The sequence below is a fragment of the Heliangelus exortis genome, chromosome 5, assembly GCF_036169615.1.
Source record: "Heliangelus exortis chromosome 5, bHelExo1.hap1, whole genome shotgun sequence".
Lineage (NCBI taxonomy): Eukaryota > Metazoa > Chordata > Aves > Apodiformes > Trochilidae > Heliangelus > Heliangelus exortis.
Window position 1 is genome coordinate 37260150 of NC_092426.1, and position 14713 is coordinate 37274862.

Here is a 14713-nt window from a genome sequence, read left to right on the forward strand (position 1 = left end):
GGGCTCCAGCCTCCTTCTCTTCCTGTCTGCCAGATGCAGCTGATCACAGGAACAGAGCAGGGTCAGAAAGCTAATGAGCTGCAGAGGACCCTGTGTGGAAGTTTCACACTCATTACACAAGACTTGACAGATCAGTGCTAAGCAAAGAAATTAAGAGCTGCTGTATTGCTCTGCAAGTAACTCTGGTCTGGCAGTGAGAGAAACAGAAAAGTGCTGCATGTTTCCTGTCACAGCTGGATTCCTATGGTAACTCACATTTGCTAATCCTTTTCCCAGGCATTCAAAACAGAACAGATGGAGATTATAAAACTTAAAGCTCCTGGAATATTTTGTATCTCTGAAGCAATGTATAAATACACACTAATTCCCTAATATCGCTTAGAAAAATGGCATACTGTTATCTTTCATTTACAGATAGGCTAAACTGACTGAAAAGCTGAGAATTAATTGAAAAGTTAATCAGAATACCACAGCAAGCCACTGGAAAATCCAACAGTTGGAAACCAGGACTTCCTCACTTTTGAGTTAAAGCTTAAGCTGCTGTCAAGTGAACAACCAGCTAACTCGTGACACTGAACACCCAAGTGAAGAGAACACCCTGAGCCAGAAATATATTCAGAATTATACACTTTGAGGAAGAAATATATTGATACATGCAGTGCCCAGGGGCTGTACAGCCAACCTGCTGTCACAGAGCCCAGCTCTGAGAGGTCACTCACCAGGCGGTAAAGGTGAAGGGCTTTGCGCATGCTGTCCTGCAGCTCAGACACCACGTGCTCACACTGCTCTATGCTGATGCACGAGTCTGAAGGGGAAGAAAGAATAAAAAAAAAAAAACCAAACTAAAGCACAGACACACTCCAATATCTGCAGTCTCACAGTTGGGTAAGAAAACTGGTTTTTTAGTATATACTTGAAAGACCACGTGCGCTTCTTATTCAATTTTTACGGCTGGTTTGAGGCAATTAAACAGCCAAGTTCTACAAGAGCTTTCCTTCATACTACCTAGAGGTGCTGCTGGTTCAAACATTATTATTTTCCAGTCTTTGACCTCTCCAAAGTCAGCAATGTTTTTTCCCAGGTTGCATATTTTTGTTACAGTCAAGGACAGGCACAGATTGCCCAGTCCGTTGTCACTTAAAGTCAAGTTGGAAAGAAGGTTTCCCGTGGCAAAAAGGACTGATCTGAGGAGCTTCTAATTTAACCTCCACCTGGTTAGAAATCTACATGCTCCCCCTCAGCCTTATACTGAATTATTAGTGTTCTCTAGTGGGTACTGAGGTCCAGAGGAGTGTTGACAAAATACTCAGTCACAAAAGCATCACTTTTCTGAGCAACCCAGGATACACCACAACTGAAAGTGAAAAATAAAAGCAAGCAACTGAAAGACACCTTTTTCTGCCTATGCCCACCAAAGAATCAGAGATGAAGGCCTGCAGTGTTTTAATAAAATAAACACTTTCATGAGTTAAGACATAAACCATGAACAGAGACATAAGACACACACACAAACTGCAGTTATCTTCCATTTGCAAAGGTCTGGAAAAGGCCATTCAACTTCCTTTAGCTACCTAAAAGTAAAACTTGATCACATTATCACTATTATTTCTGCAATATTAAGAACATCACCTCTGAATAGGCTGGAAGGGACCTTAGTTAATTTTATGGATACATATAAATGATGTATAAACAAATACAGCTAGAAAAACATCTATTTACACATAAACAAACACATCTGGAGGAGCAAAGGGATAGAAACAAATCCTTCCATCTGCATTTTTGATTCCCAGACCACCCAACTGTGTAGAGTCTGACTTCAGTGCAGATTCTTGCCTCTTTTTTTTTTATTATTTTTTTTTTTCCCTATTAGTTTTTGCTTCTATTTTTTTTCCCCTCTGTCCTTTGATCATGCTTTTTGTGCTGGTCTCCAGTCTGAAAAAAGGTCACAAGCATAACATAAATGCTTGACTAACAGGCATTTTATGTCTCTTGGGTGTGCAGAGCCAAGCTCTTTCAGAAACCAGCAGAGAATATTAAATATAGACTATTAAACATAGCAGCAGTATGAAGCATATCTACAGCATTTTAACTGTAGATGTCAAAATGCTTCAACAAAAACAATTATGTCTCTATCTGCAGATGTTATACAGGCAGGAAAATGGAAGAACAGAAAAATTAGTGGAAACCCAGAGTCACAGAGCAGGTCAGAAGCAGAACAGGTCCCTGTCAACCCTACAGTTCTAATCTACATGGCTATGCTATGATCCATAGAAGGCACAGTAAATTGTTCACAGCAACAGCCAACTTCAATCTAAACAGCTTCTCTGGCATCTGTGACTAAAAAAATTGGGAAATATGGTCTGCAAGAAGCTGAAGACTGACAGCTGTCTGCTGAGGCAAAAAAAATATTGTTGGGAATCCACTGTGCTAAATCATCCTAACTAAATAAACAATGCAGCTAAATATTCTGTCAGGGTATTCTATGTATTGGGAGCTGCTTTAAAAATATAATAATCACTGCTGGGGAAAAAAAAATTGCACTGTGATTATTCTGCAAATAAAGATTCCTAGCAACCTACCAAAACCAGTGCTGTGTACATTAATTTTCAAGTCTAAAAGACAAACCTCAGCTTAAAAATTACAGACAACTGGACTGTTACTTCTCTGCTGTAGAATGTAATTAATTCCATGGCTCCAGGGTGCATCTGCTTTTGGAGGAAACCTCACCCTTGCAGGGGTAGGGTCTGAAAGTTTTAGATGCACTCAATGTCTTACACAGCAGCCACCCTATGATAAAAGAACAGCAGGTCCCTCAGACAAAACATCACATTTCTTATTTTACACAAGAGTGCTTCAGTCTTAGGGCATTTGATCCTTCTAGAAATAATAGTGCATCAAAGCCTGATTACCCCTCTGCAATGCTTTGGTGTGGAAATATTGCACTTCAACACTGCACGGAGCAGCCTGGCACCACAGAAAGAAAAGCAATTGATCAGAAGATTACAGAGATGTCCCTTCTCAAATATGAATAGGAACAACATAGCAAAAGGGATTAAAAAGTATGCACTGTACAGTCCCTTGGAAGCACAAGGTATCAGTGCAGCTTCGACTCATGACTCTGCTGGGGATTTCAGGAAGGTACATTCCTTTTCAGGTTGTGACACAAAGGAAAAAAACCCTTTTCAAAAGAAAAACTGGTGGTTTTCCTGACTCGGAGGGCAGGATTTTTGCTTCAGTTTGAAATTCCCTGCTAGTTTTCATTTGACTGAAGGACCTAAAACTAGGGCCTGTAACACATTCAAAAGCTGATTCCAGCAGGTAAAACAGGTTCCCACCTTGTAGCTTTTCCTCCAGACTAGAAATAATTAACAGATTCATTCATGCTCTTTATGCTTAAATGCAAAGGCTGGGCCAGCATGTGTGCTGCATACCAGTTTGCAGAGGTGTCCTCAAAGCAGGGTGATGGCACCACAGGGATTTTTTTGCTGCTACAGGTGTCTACAGCAAGGAACTCGTGCTGTTCAAAGCCCTATCTCACGTGGGAAAACTGTATTCAAACCCTTCTGGAATCTGCACACTTGCACATTAACACAGTAAAGCCTGAGCTGCCTGGCAGAACCTCACTGTCACTGGTACCTGTGTTTGTTAGGTTCAGCCTGTGCCTTCATCTGCTGGTCAGACAAGCTTGGAGATGGATGTGGGGGATGTTTACACACACTCACATGGGGATTCCCAGCACATCAGCTCTAAGCATTGACTAGAAAAATATTAAAATATTTCATTTACACCCGCACGTAATCACGTGACTAAAAACGTGAGAGTGCTGAGGTCTACGGAACACTTAGCTAAAAAGGACCCTAAGACACAAGACCCAGAGGAAATGGAAACTAAAGACTGAGAAGATGTTAGGTTGAAGAAGTGTCTCACCATTGAGAGGATGGCTTATGGAACGAGACAGGTGCAGACAGGACGAGACAGGCCAGAAGCTGGACGTAAAGAAATGTGATGGGATCGTGAGGCGGTTCACAAAGACAGAAGACAGAAGGGGGAAGATAAGAGGTGGGTATCCATGCACACCTGAGACCTGTGCTGAGGCAGTGAGAGCTGTGGGAGACCTCGGCCTGATGGGGTCTAGAGGGCAAAGTCCAGGTTGATTCTCCAGCACGCAGGCGATGCCGGTGATCTTCTCCCTGCACCTCAGCGTGCCTTCAGGAGACCTGAGGTGCCAGCCCTCTGACAAATCCCTCAGTTTTGGGTTAGTGACCCCTGGCTCATCCTGGGAAACTGTCCTTGAGACTGGACTCTCCACTGGGCTCTCCTTAGCAAGTCCTGCTGGGATCTCTCTACCAGGAACCAAAGAGACAGCATTTTGAGTCTCCTTTTTGGTGGCTCGGACCTCAGGAAAAGAGGGTTTCTTTTTACAGGGCCCAGCAGGAGACTGTGGAGACTGTGGCTCAAGCAGGGTTTTTGATTTGGTAGTGGGTGAGAAGGAGGCCAGTGTGGGTCTATCAGGCAATGGCTTGGGAATGTCAAGAATCAGATGTGCTCGGTTGGATGATGCCAACTTGCTGTGGAAGGACTTGGGAGATGAGCAGTTTACAACTGGCTGAAGTGCTGGCTTCACTGGAGCATTTTCTTTCACTGGTAGCTTCATCTTCTCAGCATCTGTTGTGGAACTAGACTGTGTCTTCTCTGCCACTGGAGGACTAGTTCTCCCATCAGTCAACATTTCAGTGGAGTAACCCAGGTACAGATTTTCCCCTACAGATACACTCCTTGACATCTTAGCCCGGAAGCTGGTTGTGGGATTCATGTAGGACTTTGGTTTTGCAGCCCTGACATCTTTGGCCAGCAGAGCACCAGATCCATCCATCTTCAACATACTGGCTGATAACACCCTGCAATTGTTAGGTCTGGGATCCTTCTCAACCACCAAAAGAGTATGAGGACGCTGCTTGGCAGAGGATATCACTCCAGGACCCTTATCTGTGAAAATTAAACAGACAAACATGCCAAAAATAGACAAGAGCCTGCAATGAATTCCAAAACTGGAAAGTGACAGGGCTGCTCCAGCCCACGTGCCTCAGCTCAACTTCTGAGAGAGCTGCACAGAACCACAGCTTCAGGGTAACATCACCTCAACAGCTTTCTCTTTCACCCATCCCTTATCCAGATCAGACATTGCTGCTGACCTGATGAGAGAGACTTGTTCTTAAAGACCTCAGACCACTGTGACCACTGACAGGCCAGAGGAAAGAGGCAAAAATAATATATGATGTTGCAGTGATAAGATTGAGTTTTTTTAAACTAACTGAGGGATTATTAATGGTTCCTAAGCTGACTGATTCAGAAATGGAGTTCTTTCACACAAAGTGCACGGATACAATAATTTTACTAACTCCTCTTTCCCTCCTTCTCTCTTCCCCACACTGGGAAGCTTCAGTCTTGGCCTAGAGCAGCCAAGTTCATTTTACCCTTGGCATTTCTCCTCCCACAGCTGACAAACAGATATCAGAGACTGGCAATTATGAGATCAGCATCTGCATTATGGATTAAAAATATTTTCCCTTGACAGGCTAAGAGTTAGAAGACATGCAAAGCCTCTAGCTCAGAATGCAGAAAGATATAAGCATCATTTAAATGTCTCAATCTCCCCATTTCATTCTCAGGTTTATACCATCATTCCACCCTGTGTCCTTACCCTCATGAACGAGGTCATGAACTGACTGTGATTTTCTCATCCCAGTATTCACAGGGCCTTCTGGAAAGGATGGAATAACCCTTCCTGGAGCCATCCCAACTCTGCTTGCCTCCAAAGCTGATCTGCGTTTTTTCTGGACACAAAGAGCCCGGTTTGAATTTACACTCTCCAGGAGCTGAGTGGTCTCCAGTGCATCATCAGGATGGCTGCTGTCTTTTTTCAGCAGGTCTGCTGTAAATTGATTGGTCTGGGTTGGTGGCTCAAAGGGCTTTGAATCCAGTACCAGATTTGATGAAGAGAGTGACAGTCGCCTAGAGAACAGGATAAAGAAAACCCAGTTAACACCAGTACGTTGCCCTGGACAAACAGGCACACTCATTAAGCCAGTTTCTTTAGGATAATGAACGTTTCCCTATCCATATTTTTAATTTTTTGAAGTCAAAAATCCCCTAGGCTGTTACCACTCATTATACTCATCTCTGGAAGCACTGATCTTCAGGCATTTGACCTTAGGCTGTGTGATCACAGATAGCACTGGGTCATTGTTTCCAGGGGAAACACTGTAAGAGGTAAGAAGAGAAGGAAAAATTCCAGGAAGAGGGAAGACTGGGCAAAGTCAGGTCAGGTCTTTTCTCTCAGGTCATAAAATCTTTTCAATTTTAAGATACCCTAAGAGAAAAAAATTACACTTTCCTAATATTATGAAAGCATAATTACTAGGAAAGCTGGTCAGTATCTTCAAGAGGGAAGCTTGATTTCTTCTTCCTCTCTACTTCAGACCAGTAGACTTACTCTGGAAGAAAAGCAGCTTTCCACCTGACCTGTTTGAACAGCCAAATAGATGAAAAGCTCTAAGTTTTTTCATAAGCTAAAACTACTTCTCATATGTCAGATCTCTAGAGCACCACTGGCTTCCTTCACTCACCACTGCAACTCTCCAGAAGCTCAGCTGACCACTGACTTTCTCCCCAAACACACAGTCCCCACGTGAGACAGACTGAGGCACTCCTGACAGCAGCAACAGCAACTGAATACCAATGACAAGAAATTTTCCCTAACGTGGTGAATCCAGGCACAGCCAGTGAACCACAGAAGATGTACCCAAATCTGCTCAGTCCTATACAGTGAAATTAATTTGAGCTGAGATTCCAGGTTGTCATTTTAAGGGAATAGAGGAGTTTTTGTTTGTTTTGACCATCTCTGAATCTAAATAAAAAAAATTACCCCGTTTTTTTCTTTGGGTTTTTTGCTTCTTTCTTTGTTTTGTTGGGATTATTTTTATATATATACATACAACAAGAGAAACAGCTTGGAGAGTCCTTCAGGGTGCTTTAGGATTGAGGGGTTTTTTTGAAGAATAATATCCCTATGGTGCTTTATATGAGACACCAGAACACCCTGTGAAGCCATGGGAAGAAACAAAGAAATGGGAGAAACAAAGCTGAATAAGAAAGGACTGTAAAACAAAGGAAAAGTTGACAAGCCTACTTTCATTGTCCAAGCTGAATGAAATGCAAAAGAATAAGCAGAGCATAAACAGCAAAGTGTGAATTAGATAATTAGCAATTCCTCTGGCTTTATCAACCAAGGCATTAATCATGAAACAGGCACACTGTTGAAAGAGGAAAAAAACCAAACCAGCAGTGTTACTTTAGAGAGAAATAGAACAGCTAAAGCAACACAGGATGGCCTGTTAAAATCACAAGGGTCTGCAAAGAGCCTGCTAGGTGCTATGCTAACACTTCACTGTGCTTAGGCACACCAAGGCCAGAAGTTTGCACAACTCCTTTGACCCAGGACCAGGCAGGAGACCTCCTCACAGCAGTAAAAACAAACAGAAATACTCCAAACAAACAGAGCCATACCTGAGAGCCGGGCACTGGGAAAGAAAACGAGAAGAAATGCTGTGGGTTTCAGTTCTTTCCAGATTCCTACATGAGCCACCTAAAATTTTTTGGTTAAAGGGGAGAGAAAAAAAGGATCAGTTTAGTTACAGAACAAATATTCTGAAACATACATTTTCTTATCACAGAAACTAGCAAATGCGTCCCCACATCTAAGGGGATTTTTTTGAACTAACACCACAGGGAATTACATAATTTAATTGGCTTTGCCTTCTCTATTCTACTTAGATTACTCTGCCTTAAACTGCTACTTCTCCCTAAGGATATGCCTCCTCCTTTTTCGCTTTCCTTTGTGTCCTGTCCTGCCTGTAGCACTGGGAGGCACTGGCATCAAAGCAGAAAACAAACCAACCAAAGGAGAAGGAAAAAAAAAAAAACAAAAAACCAAAACACACAACAAAACCAAACAACTCACATGGATATTGCTGCCTACAACCATTATCAATTCTAAAAGACAGGCTTTGTTCTGGAGCTGGTCGATAAAGACTAACCAGCTCCTTTGCTACTGATGGCTCTTCTTATTCTCTCCCTCCACCCAGCACTTCAGCCTTTTCTTTTGTGACATTTGATGTGCCTTAATGCACCACTAGAGGCCACTACATGTCAGCTGTGGGGAGAGAGGGGTGGTGGTGAACACAGTTAATACCTCCATACACAACAGGAAAAAGTAGTTCCAGAACAAGAGAAAAACTCTTCAGGATTTCAGGGGCAATACTTAATCCAAACTGATACAGACACCACTCTCATCCACACACAGACCCCATTCTCAAACCCAGTTACACACAGACCAATTCTCCATCCCTGGAGATATTTCAAAAGAGCCTGGATGTGGCACTCAGTGCTCATGGGCTGGGAACTGCAGCGGGAGTGGATCAAGGGTTGGACTTGATGATCTCTGAGGTCCCTTCCAACCAAGCCCATTCTATGATTCTGTGATCTTTAAGGGCCCTCTCTTCACTGATTCCCCATTTTTGCTCCCTGGTACACACACAGCCAGGAAAGCCTTGCAGAACTTTGTAGCCTGATCTGATTTATCCAAGTGTTAAATCTGGAGTGACCTCACGAAGCCCCTCTCCTACCCCAAACCACAAGCAGAGAGCAGTACCTTTTCTATCAGTGCTGCTCAGTGTCCCAAAATGCTGTTTGAGAAATTTCTCCTGATCAGGTGCCTGGGGGACTTCTCCCTCTGCCATGCTGGTGCCCACGTCCTCCTCTCCTTCTTCTCCCTCCAGGTCTGAGATGCCATCCACACTTAGGGGCTCAGTGCTTTCAGAATCTGGGAAAAGGCAAAAAAAAAAAAAAAAAACCCAAACAATGCTGTATAATCACAGTAACATTAGCCAGGTTAAAAAAATATTCAGAAAAACCCACTAAATTGAAGCTAGAAGGTTAAAGCAAAAGTTAGTCAACATTAAATGTTTTTCTCTAGTCTGCCATTTAATACTAATACCAATACTAAACCTGCTTCCTTACCTAACAAAGCAGAAAAAAGCCAAAGGCACACAGGGAAAGTGCACTTTAACCAGTTCCCTTCTCTAGGGTGGCTTCACTGAAGGGCCTGTTCAGACACACCTGAGCCTCCACAGCAATACTGGGAATACTAACATGAGTGTGACCTCATGAAGTATCAACATCAATCAAAAATATCAAGTATCAATATATCAAAAATAATATCAAGTATTAGAGGTCAGGCCAACAATTGACAAGCATAGCACAGAATCACCCCAGCAAGTTTCTGCAGTGTTCCACATCACAATATAAACTTATAATGCCTTCACATTTTACCTTCATTGGGATGGTCTGGGCTGGACAGACGACTGCTGCTGTAATCTACAGAGCAGGCACTGTCAGGACTGTGTTTGTCTGGGCATCCATTACTCTGATAACCTCTACTCAGCTTCCCATGGGGCAATGCCTTTACCTGGAACTCACTACAAGAAAGACAGGAAAAGATACAGCACTAGAGGAGATAATTATTTTACATGTAAAGAACCATTTTCTAACTTTCATAAGGCCTTACCTGTCTTAGTAACACCTTTGCTTACAGAAGTAAGGCTTTAAATGGAACAAGTTGATTTCTCTTACCATTATATATATATATATATATATATACATATACATTTTTGCATTTCATTAAGCTTGGACAGTGAAGTCTCAAGGGGACTGTCTGATTTTATGGGTGTTGTCTGTTTCTCATGATCACCAGGCACCAGCACAGCCCTGGCTTTATATTCAGCACAGGTGAGGAACAAATGTAGAGGTCTACATCATGAAAAAAGGCCTCTACCTGAAACACAGAAACTCATTTGCCATAGATTATGGTTATGCCCCACTTCTTTGGACAACTTCTGTGTTGAAAAACAGAGCAGATTCTGGGTCTGAGCAAGAATAATTTACTGAAGAACATTGTATAAAAATACAATATTGGAGGACAGGGGTCCTGATTTCTGTTTTGATTTCATGAGTCCTATCTTGTCAAAAGACACCAGCACTAATTTTTTGCCTGTTACCTGAGGATTTCAGTTTTCCACTTTGGAAAAAACTCTGGTTTCACATGTACTTCAAAGCAAGGTAGGATGTAGAAGTCACCCAATGGATGCGTTTGTCACTCACTCACCCCTGGCAGCTTGCAAACTCTATATACTTTGAGATGTGTACAACCTATATCCAAAATCACCAGAACTCCCCCCTTTCTTACTTAATAGAGCAGCACATGGGTCTACTCTGTCCAAGTTTTCTAACAAAAAAAAAAAAAATGCAAAAAAAGAGAAACTAGGAGAATCCTAGCAGCTCCAACCACAAAATCTTGGCATGCACTCTTGCATAAAAGACAGTCCAAAGCCCACTCTTAGTAACAGAGTAGGAGGACACAGAGGAAATGAAAAAGATCTTAGCATCAGGTTAAGAGGAGAAGGGAAGAATAGCATTCAGGGAAGAAAAGAAATGGAGAACAGAAAGAAAATTGAGTGAGGTAAGCAAACAGAATAAACAGCAGAGGAAGATAAAAGATCTCCACTGTCTCCAGTGTCCTTTTCAGTTTCATCTATAGCATGCAAGCCATTCTAGTTCCCATGCAAGGGTCATCAGAGTCTACATTTGCTCAGTTTTTGTCCAATTAGATTTGAAATTGTCATAAGTAATAGTGTTCCATCATTTCTTCTGGGCAGATATTTCACATGTCACTGTTGGGTGGTTTTCCAGCTTCCAGGTTTTCCCTCACTTATTTCAATCCAGATAAGGGAGAAAGCAAAAAGGTTACTCCTAACTTATTTATTCAACAAAAAAAAAATTTGGAGGAGGCTGCTAATGTGAATTTTCCTCAGAGGAAGGATTATTTTAATGGTGCTGTCTTAGTTTCAAATTCCTTTAGCATCAAGCTGGCATAAAGCTCTCCATTAAACATGCCTGGCATCAGTCACACAGTAAGTCAGCTCACCCAAGTTACCACACAAGCTGCAAGCAAACTAAACCAGAAATGTCTCAGCAGAGAGCTTATTTTTAACCTGCTAGGGTCTGCTGGATGGATTTCATCTTGCTCAGGGTAGATTACACACTCCTCACTCTCAGAAGGTTCCAGTTCCTGAGAGAAAATCTCCTCTTCACAGGACACAAGCCGAATCACTTGAGGTCTCACACAGGTCTGGTTATCTTGAGGAGGTACTGAGCTGCTAACCTGGTTTAAAAAGAGAGAAAACTGGATGTTACCAGTGGTGTTCCTTAAGTCATCAAGTGCTGCTCAGAGCTAGAAAGTGTGCATTACAGCACAGAAATGATCTGAAATCTGAGATGAGAAAACACAACACTCCTATGTCTTTCCTGTTTCCTTAGTTACCAAACAGGACAGACTACGGCTGTAGTTTCTGATTTTGTTTCCTGTTTGCAGCTCCCTAAAATTCTCTGGTAAAGTACTGGACTCTCCATCCCTCTCTGACCATGCATCAGGAGCATAATCATAGAATCATAGAATCATAGAATCCTAGAGGTTGGAAGGGACCTCGAAAGATCATCTAGTCCAACCCCCCCTGCCAGAGCAGGGCCCCCTAGAGTACATCGCCTAGGAACGTGTCCAGGGGGGTTTTGAATGTCTCCAGTGAAGGAGACTCCACAACCCCCCTGGGCAGCCTGTTCCAGGGCTCTGTCACCCTTACAGTAAAAAAATTTCTTCTGATATTCAACTTGAACCTCCTATGCTCCAATTTACACCCATTACCCCTTGTCCTATCACTGGTCACCACTGAGAAAAGCCTAACTCCATCTCCCTGACACTCACCCCTTACATATTTGAAAACATTGATGAGGTCACCCCTCAGTCTCCTTTTCTCCAAACTAAAGAGCCCCAGCTCCCTCAGCCTTTCCTCATAAGGGAGATGTTCCACTCCCTTCATCATCTCAGTAGCTCTGCGCTGGACTCTTTCAAGCACTTCCCTGTCCTTCTTGAACTGAGGGGCCCAGAACTGGACACAATACTCCAGGTGTGGCCTCACCAATGCAGAATAGAGCCATGTGTCAGCAGGTTCTGCCATTACCTTTTATAGATCAGACACAGTTCAGAGAAGTCTGTGGACCACAGCTGAAAAACACTGATTTACTCCATGCAGTGAGCCAAATCCTCTTCTCAGTCACACAGTTAAAAAGGAAGGAAAAACTCTAATGATGTTAGGCACCAGGACAGACTGCTACTGGAAAACTGGCATTAGCTTTCTGAGGTATGAGAATGCATTACTTGTTGTGACCCATCAATACAAAGATTAAAGAGACCCTAATAATCTAGCACAGCTCCTAAGGGCTTCATATGAGCCACATTCCAGTGGCTACTGGAGCCAAAAATTGCACCCCAGCAGAGTGAACTAACAGGTAATCAAGTCCACATCCATAATTCCAAGCTCAGCTTCTCAGTTTGTTTTTGCCATGAATAATCAAAGGGATGAAAGAAAACATGAGTTCTTCCCTGTCATTGGAAGGAAACCTTGATCCTCTCCAGGGTCTGCTATAAGATGGCAGGTTCAGATGCTGCAGAAGCACTACAGAAGCACCTACAGAAGAGTTATCTAAACAGGTTTCTGAGAAGGCATTTAGAGATATAAGAATGGCATCAGGTAGCAAGAAAACCAGGCAATGATAAACAGAGGCAGGAGAGATGCACTCGGAGTAGATTCACCTCCTCGTACTGCCCTTACTTTGTGCACAGGAAGATCTGCCTGGTCTTCTCTGTCATCCCCATTGCTGTTTTGAGACAGGGAATCTCGACTGGGAGAACGGGAGACAGAGAAAGACTCCAACTGACGCAGATCCAGCATGGATTTCACTGTCATCTCGATGTTGCTGGGAGGCTGGGACCAGCGCCCGCGCTGCCGGGGCAGCTTGGCCATCGGTGCCTCTGAGCGCTGGATTGCTGCTATCTCTTTGGCCTGGAGAAAATGGAAAGAGAGGGAGTCTTAGGGGCTGAGTTCTGCTGAAGGAACAAGAGGAAAGAAAACACAGTTCAATCCCTAAAGCTGTCCGTGAGGCAGCTTTAAATTAATCTTTTAATCATAAGGCATCGATTAAAGATGACGCTTTTGTTCCTGCTTCTTGGATAACTGAGCTTTAGGTACCTTGTATCCAAGTATGTGGTCAGCACCACATGAGATTCAGGTCAGAAATGAAAGGGTAAAAGCATAACCTCTGATGGATACTGACACAGAAACCTCAAGTGAAATTGTCTCTTAAACTAGGTGATATTTTGCCACTCTCAAGTCATTTTTCACAGAGAGGCTTCTCGATAGTTTCTCACCGCAGCTGCACCTTTCCCACCAGTGGGAATTAGGCTTTTATCTCTATCTTTACAGAGATAAAAAAAACTTCTTTTCCAGTTTGCCTATGACAACAAATAAAATTTGAAGGTTTAGCAACTCACCCTCCTCATCTCCCAGTGGGAAAGGCTTCTTGAGAGGGTAAGGTCTGGATCTGCAAAGGGAAAAAGATAAACATATAGTTGACATCCTTGGCCAGCAGTCCAGCATTTTTAAGACCTTTTACCTCATCCTTCCTCAAAGGCAGCATTCCTACACCTTTTGAACCAGCAGACCACTGCCAACACGTTTTCCAACAGACTACCAAACCATTGGGACAAGATTTTAATGCAGACATAGTGTTTTCTGTAAGATTTTCAGTGACTCAGCAGACCCATGGCACAGTGCAGTGGCCCACCAAAAGTTTGGGGAAAAACCCTGTTCCAATACACTGCAGCATCTGTGGTAGAAATATCTTAAATCAGTAATGACAATATCTAATCTAAGTTTCATCAGACATCTCTAGAATGCTCCATGAGATATCTTTTCACTTCTGTGGACTTTTAATAGCTTGTAGACCAGGACACTGATTCAAAATTATTTTTGCCACTTGGAACTAGCAAGAGACTTGGCAATTTAACAACTGAATTTCTAATCAGATAACTCTGAAATGTACCCCTCTTCTGATGCAGGAATGGACAACTCCAAAGTATCCACTGGTACTGATCCATCTGTTTCTGTATTTGTCTTTGTCTTTATGCCAATTTCTTGTTTCTCTAAGCCAGTGTCTCTCATCTTCTCCCCACTTCATATTCATGCCATTTTTCTCCATCTCTGTTCATGCCCTTTCCCCATTTATACCTGAATCTCTCTCAGTGTTGCAGCTGGACTGAATTTGGAAAGACTGCAGGCCACGTAACTCATCTTCATCATTCCCTTCATCTTCACCATCTTTGTCACTGTCTGATGAGAGTGCAGGCACAGAAGACAAGGCAGAGATGGACTCATGCCTGGGAGACAAGAATTGGAGAGTATTACAGTCTGGCTCAAGAACTGCCCAACATTTCAATCTTTACACCAGGCAGGTCTCCACCTTAGCTCCAGTCACTCAGCAGGCTGCCTCAACTCTCTCAAACAGCCATCACCTCTAGCAAAATCAAGCTCTGAAGACCAGGGTAAGTTAAAATCTGCACAAAGGGGTGGAGAGCCTGCTGCAGCATTTGTGCAGAAGGGTGACAGAATTCAGAACATAAGTAAATGAGTCTGAGGAAGTGGAATGAAACTTGGCCTTCCCCTTTCAGATCCTGCCAACTCATTGATCTTGAAGGTCCTTTCCA

The 14713-nt window shown here is 42.9% G+C and overlaps 1 protein-coding gene across 9 annotated transcripts in view; it reads right to left on the minus strand.

Moving 5' to 3' along the window:
- MAPKBP1 (mitogen-activated protein kinase binding protein 1) overlaps positions 1-14713 on the minus strand; it is a 106790-nt gene that overhangs the window by 5155 nt on the left and 86922 nt on the right. For 5 of the 9 annotated variants that reach the window (XM_071744666.1, XM_071744667.1, XM_071744665.1 and 2 more), the window contains 10 exons: positions 14238-14386; positions 13502-13551; positions 12783-13013; positions 11109-11278; positions 9391-9536; positions 8711-8881; positions 7567-7645; positions 5702-6012; positions 3928-4986; positions 720-805 (listed from right to left, as the gene is read on the minus strand). In XM_071744666.1, the coding sequence (XP_071600767.1) occupies positions 720-805; positions 3928-4986; positions 5702-6012; positions 7567-7645; positions 8711-8881; positions 9391-9536; positions 11109-11278; positions 12783-13013; positions 13502-13551; positions 14238-14386 (2452 nt within the window). The remainder of the gene's footprint in view (positions 1-719; positions 806-3927; positions 4987-5701; positions 6013-7566; positions 7646-8710; positions 8882-9390; positions 9537-11108; positions 11279-12782; positions 13014-13501; positions 13552-14237; positions 14387-14713) is intronic. The other 4 variants (XM_071744669.1, XM_071744672.1, XM_071744671.1 and 1 more) reach the window with 2 other exon arrangements.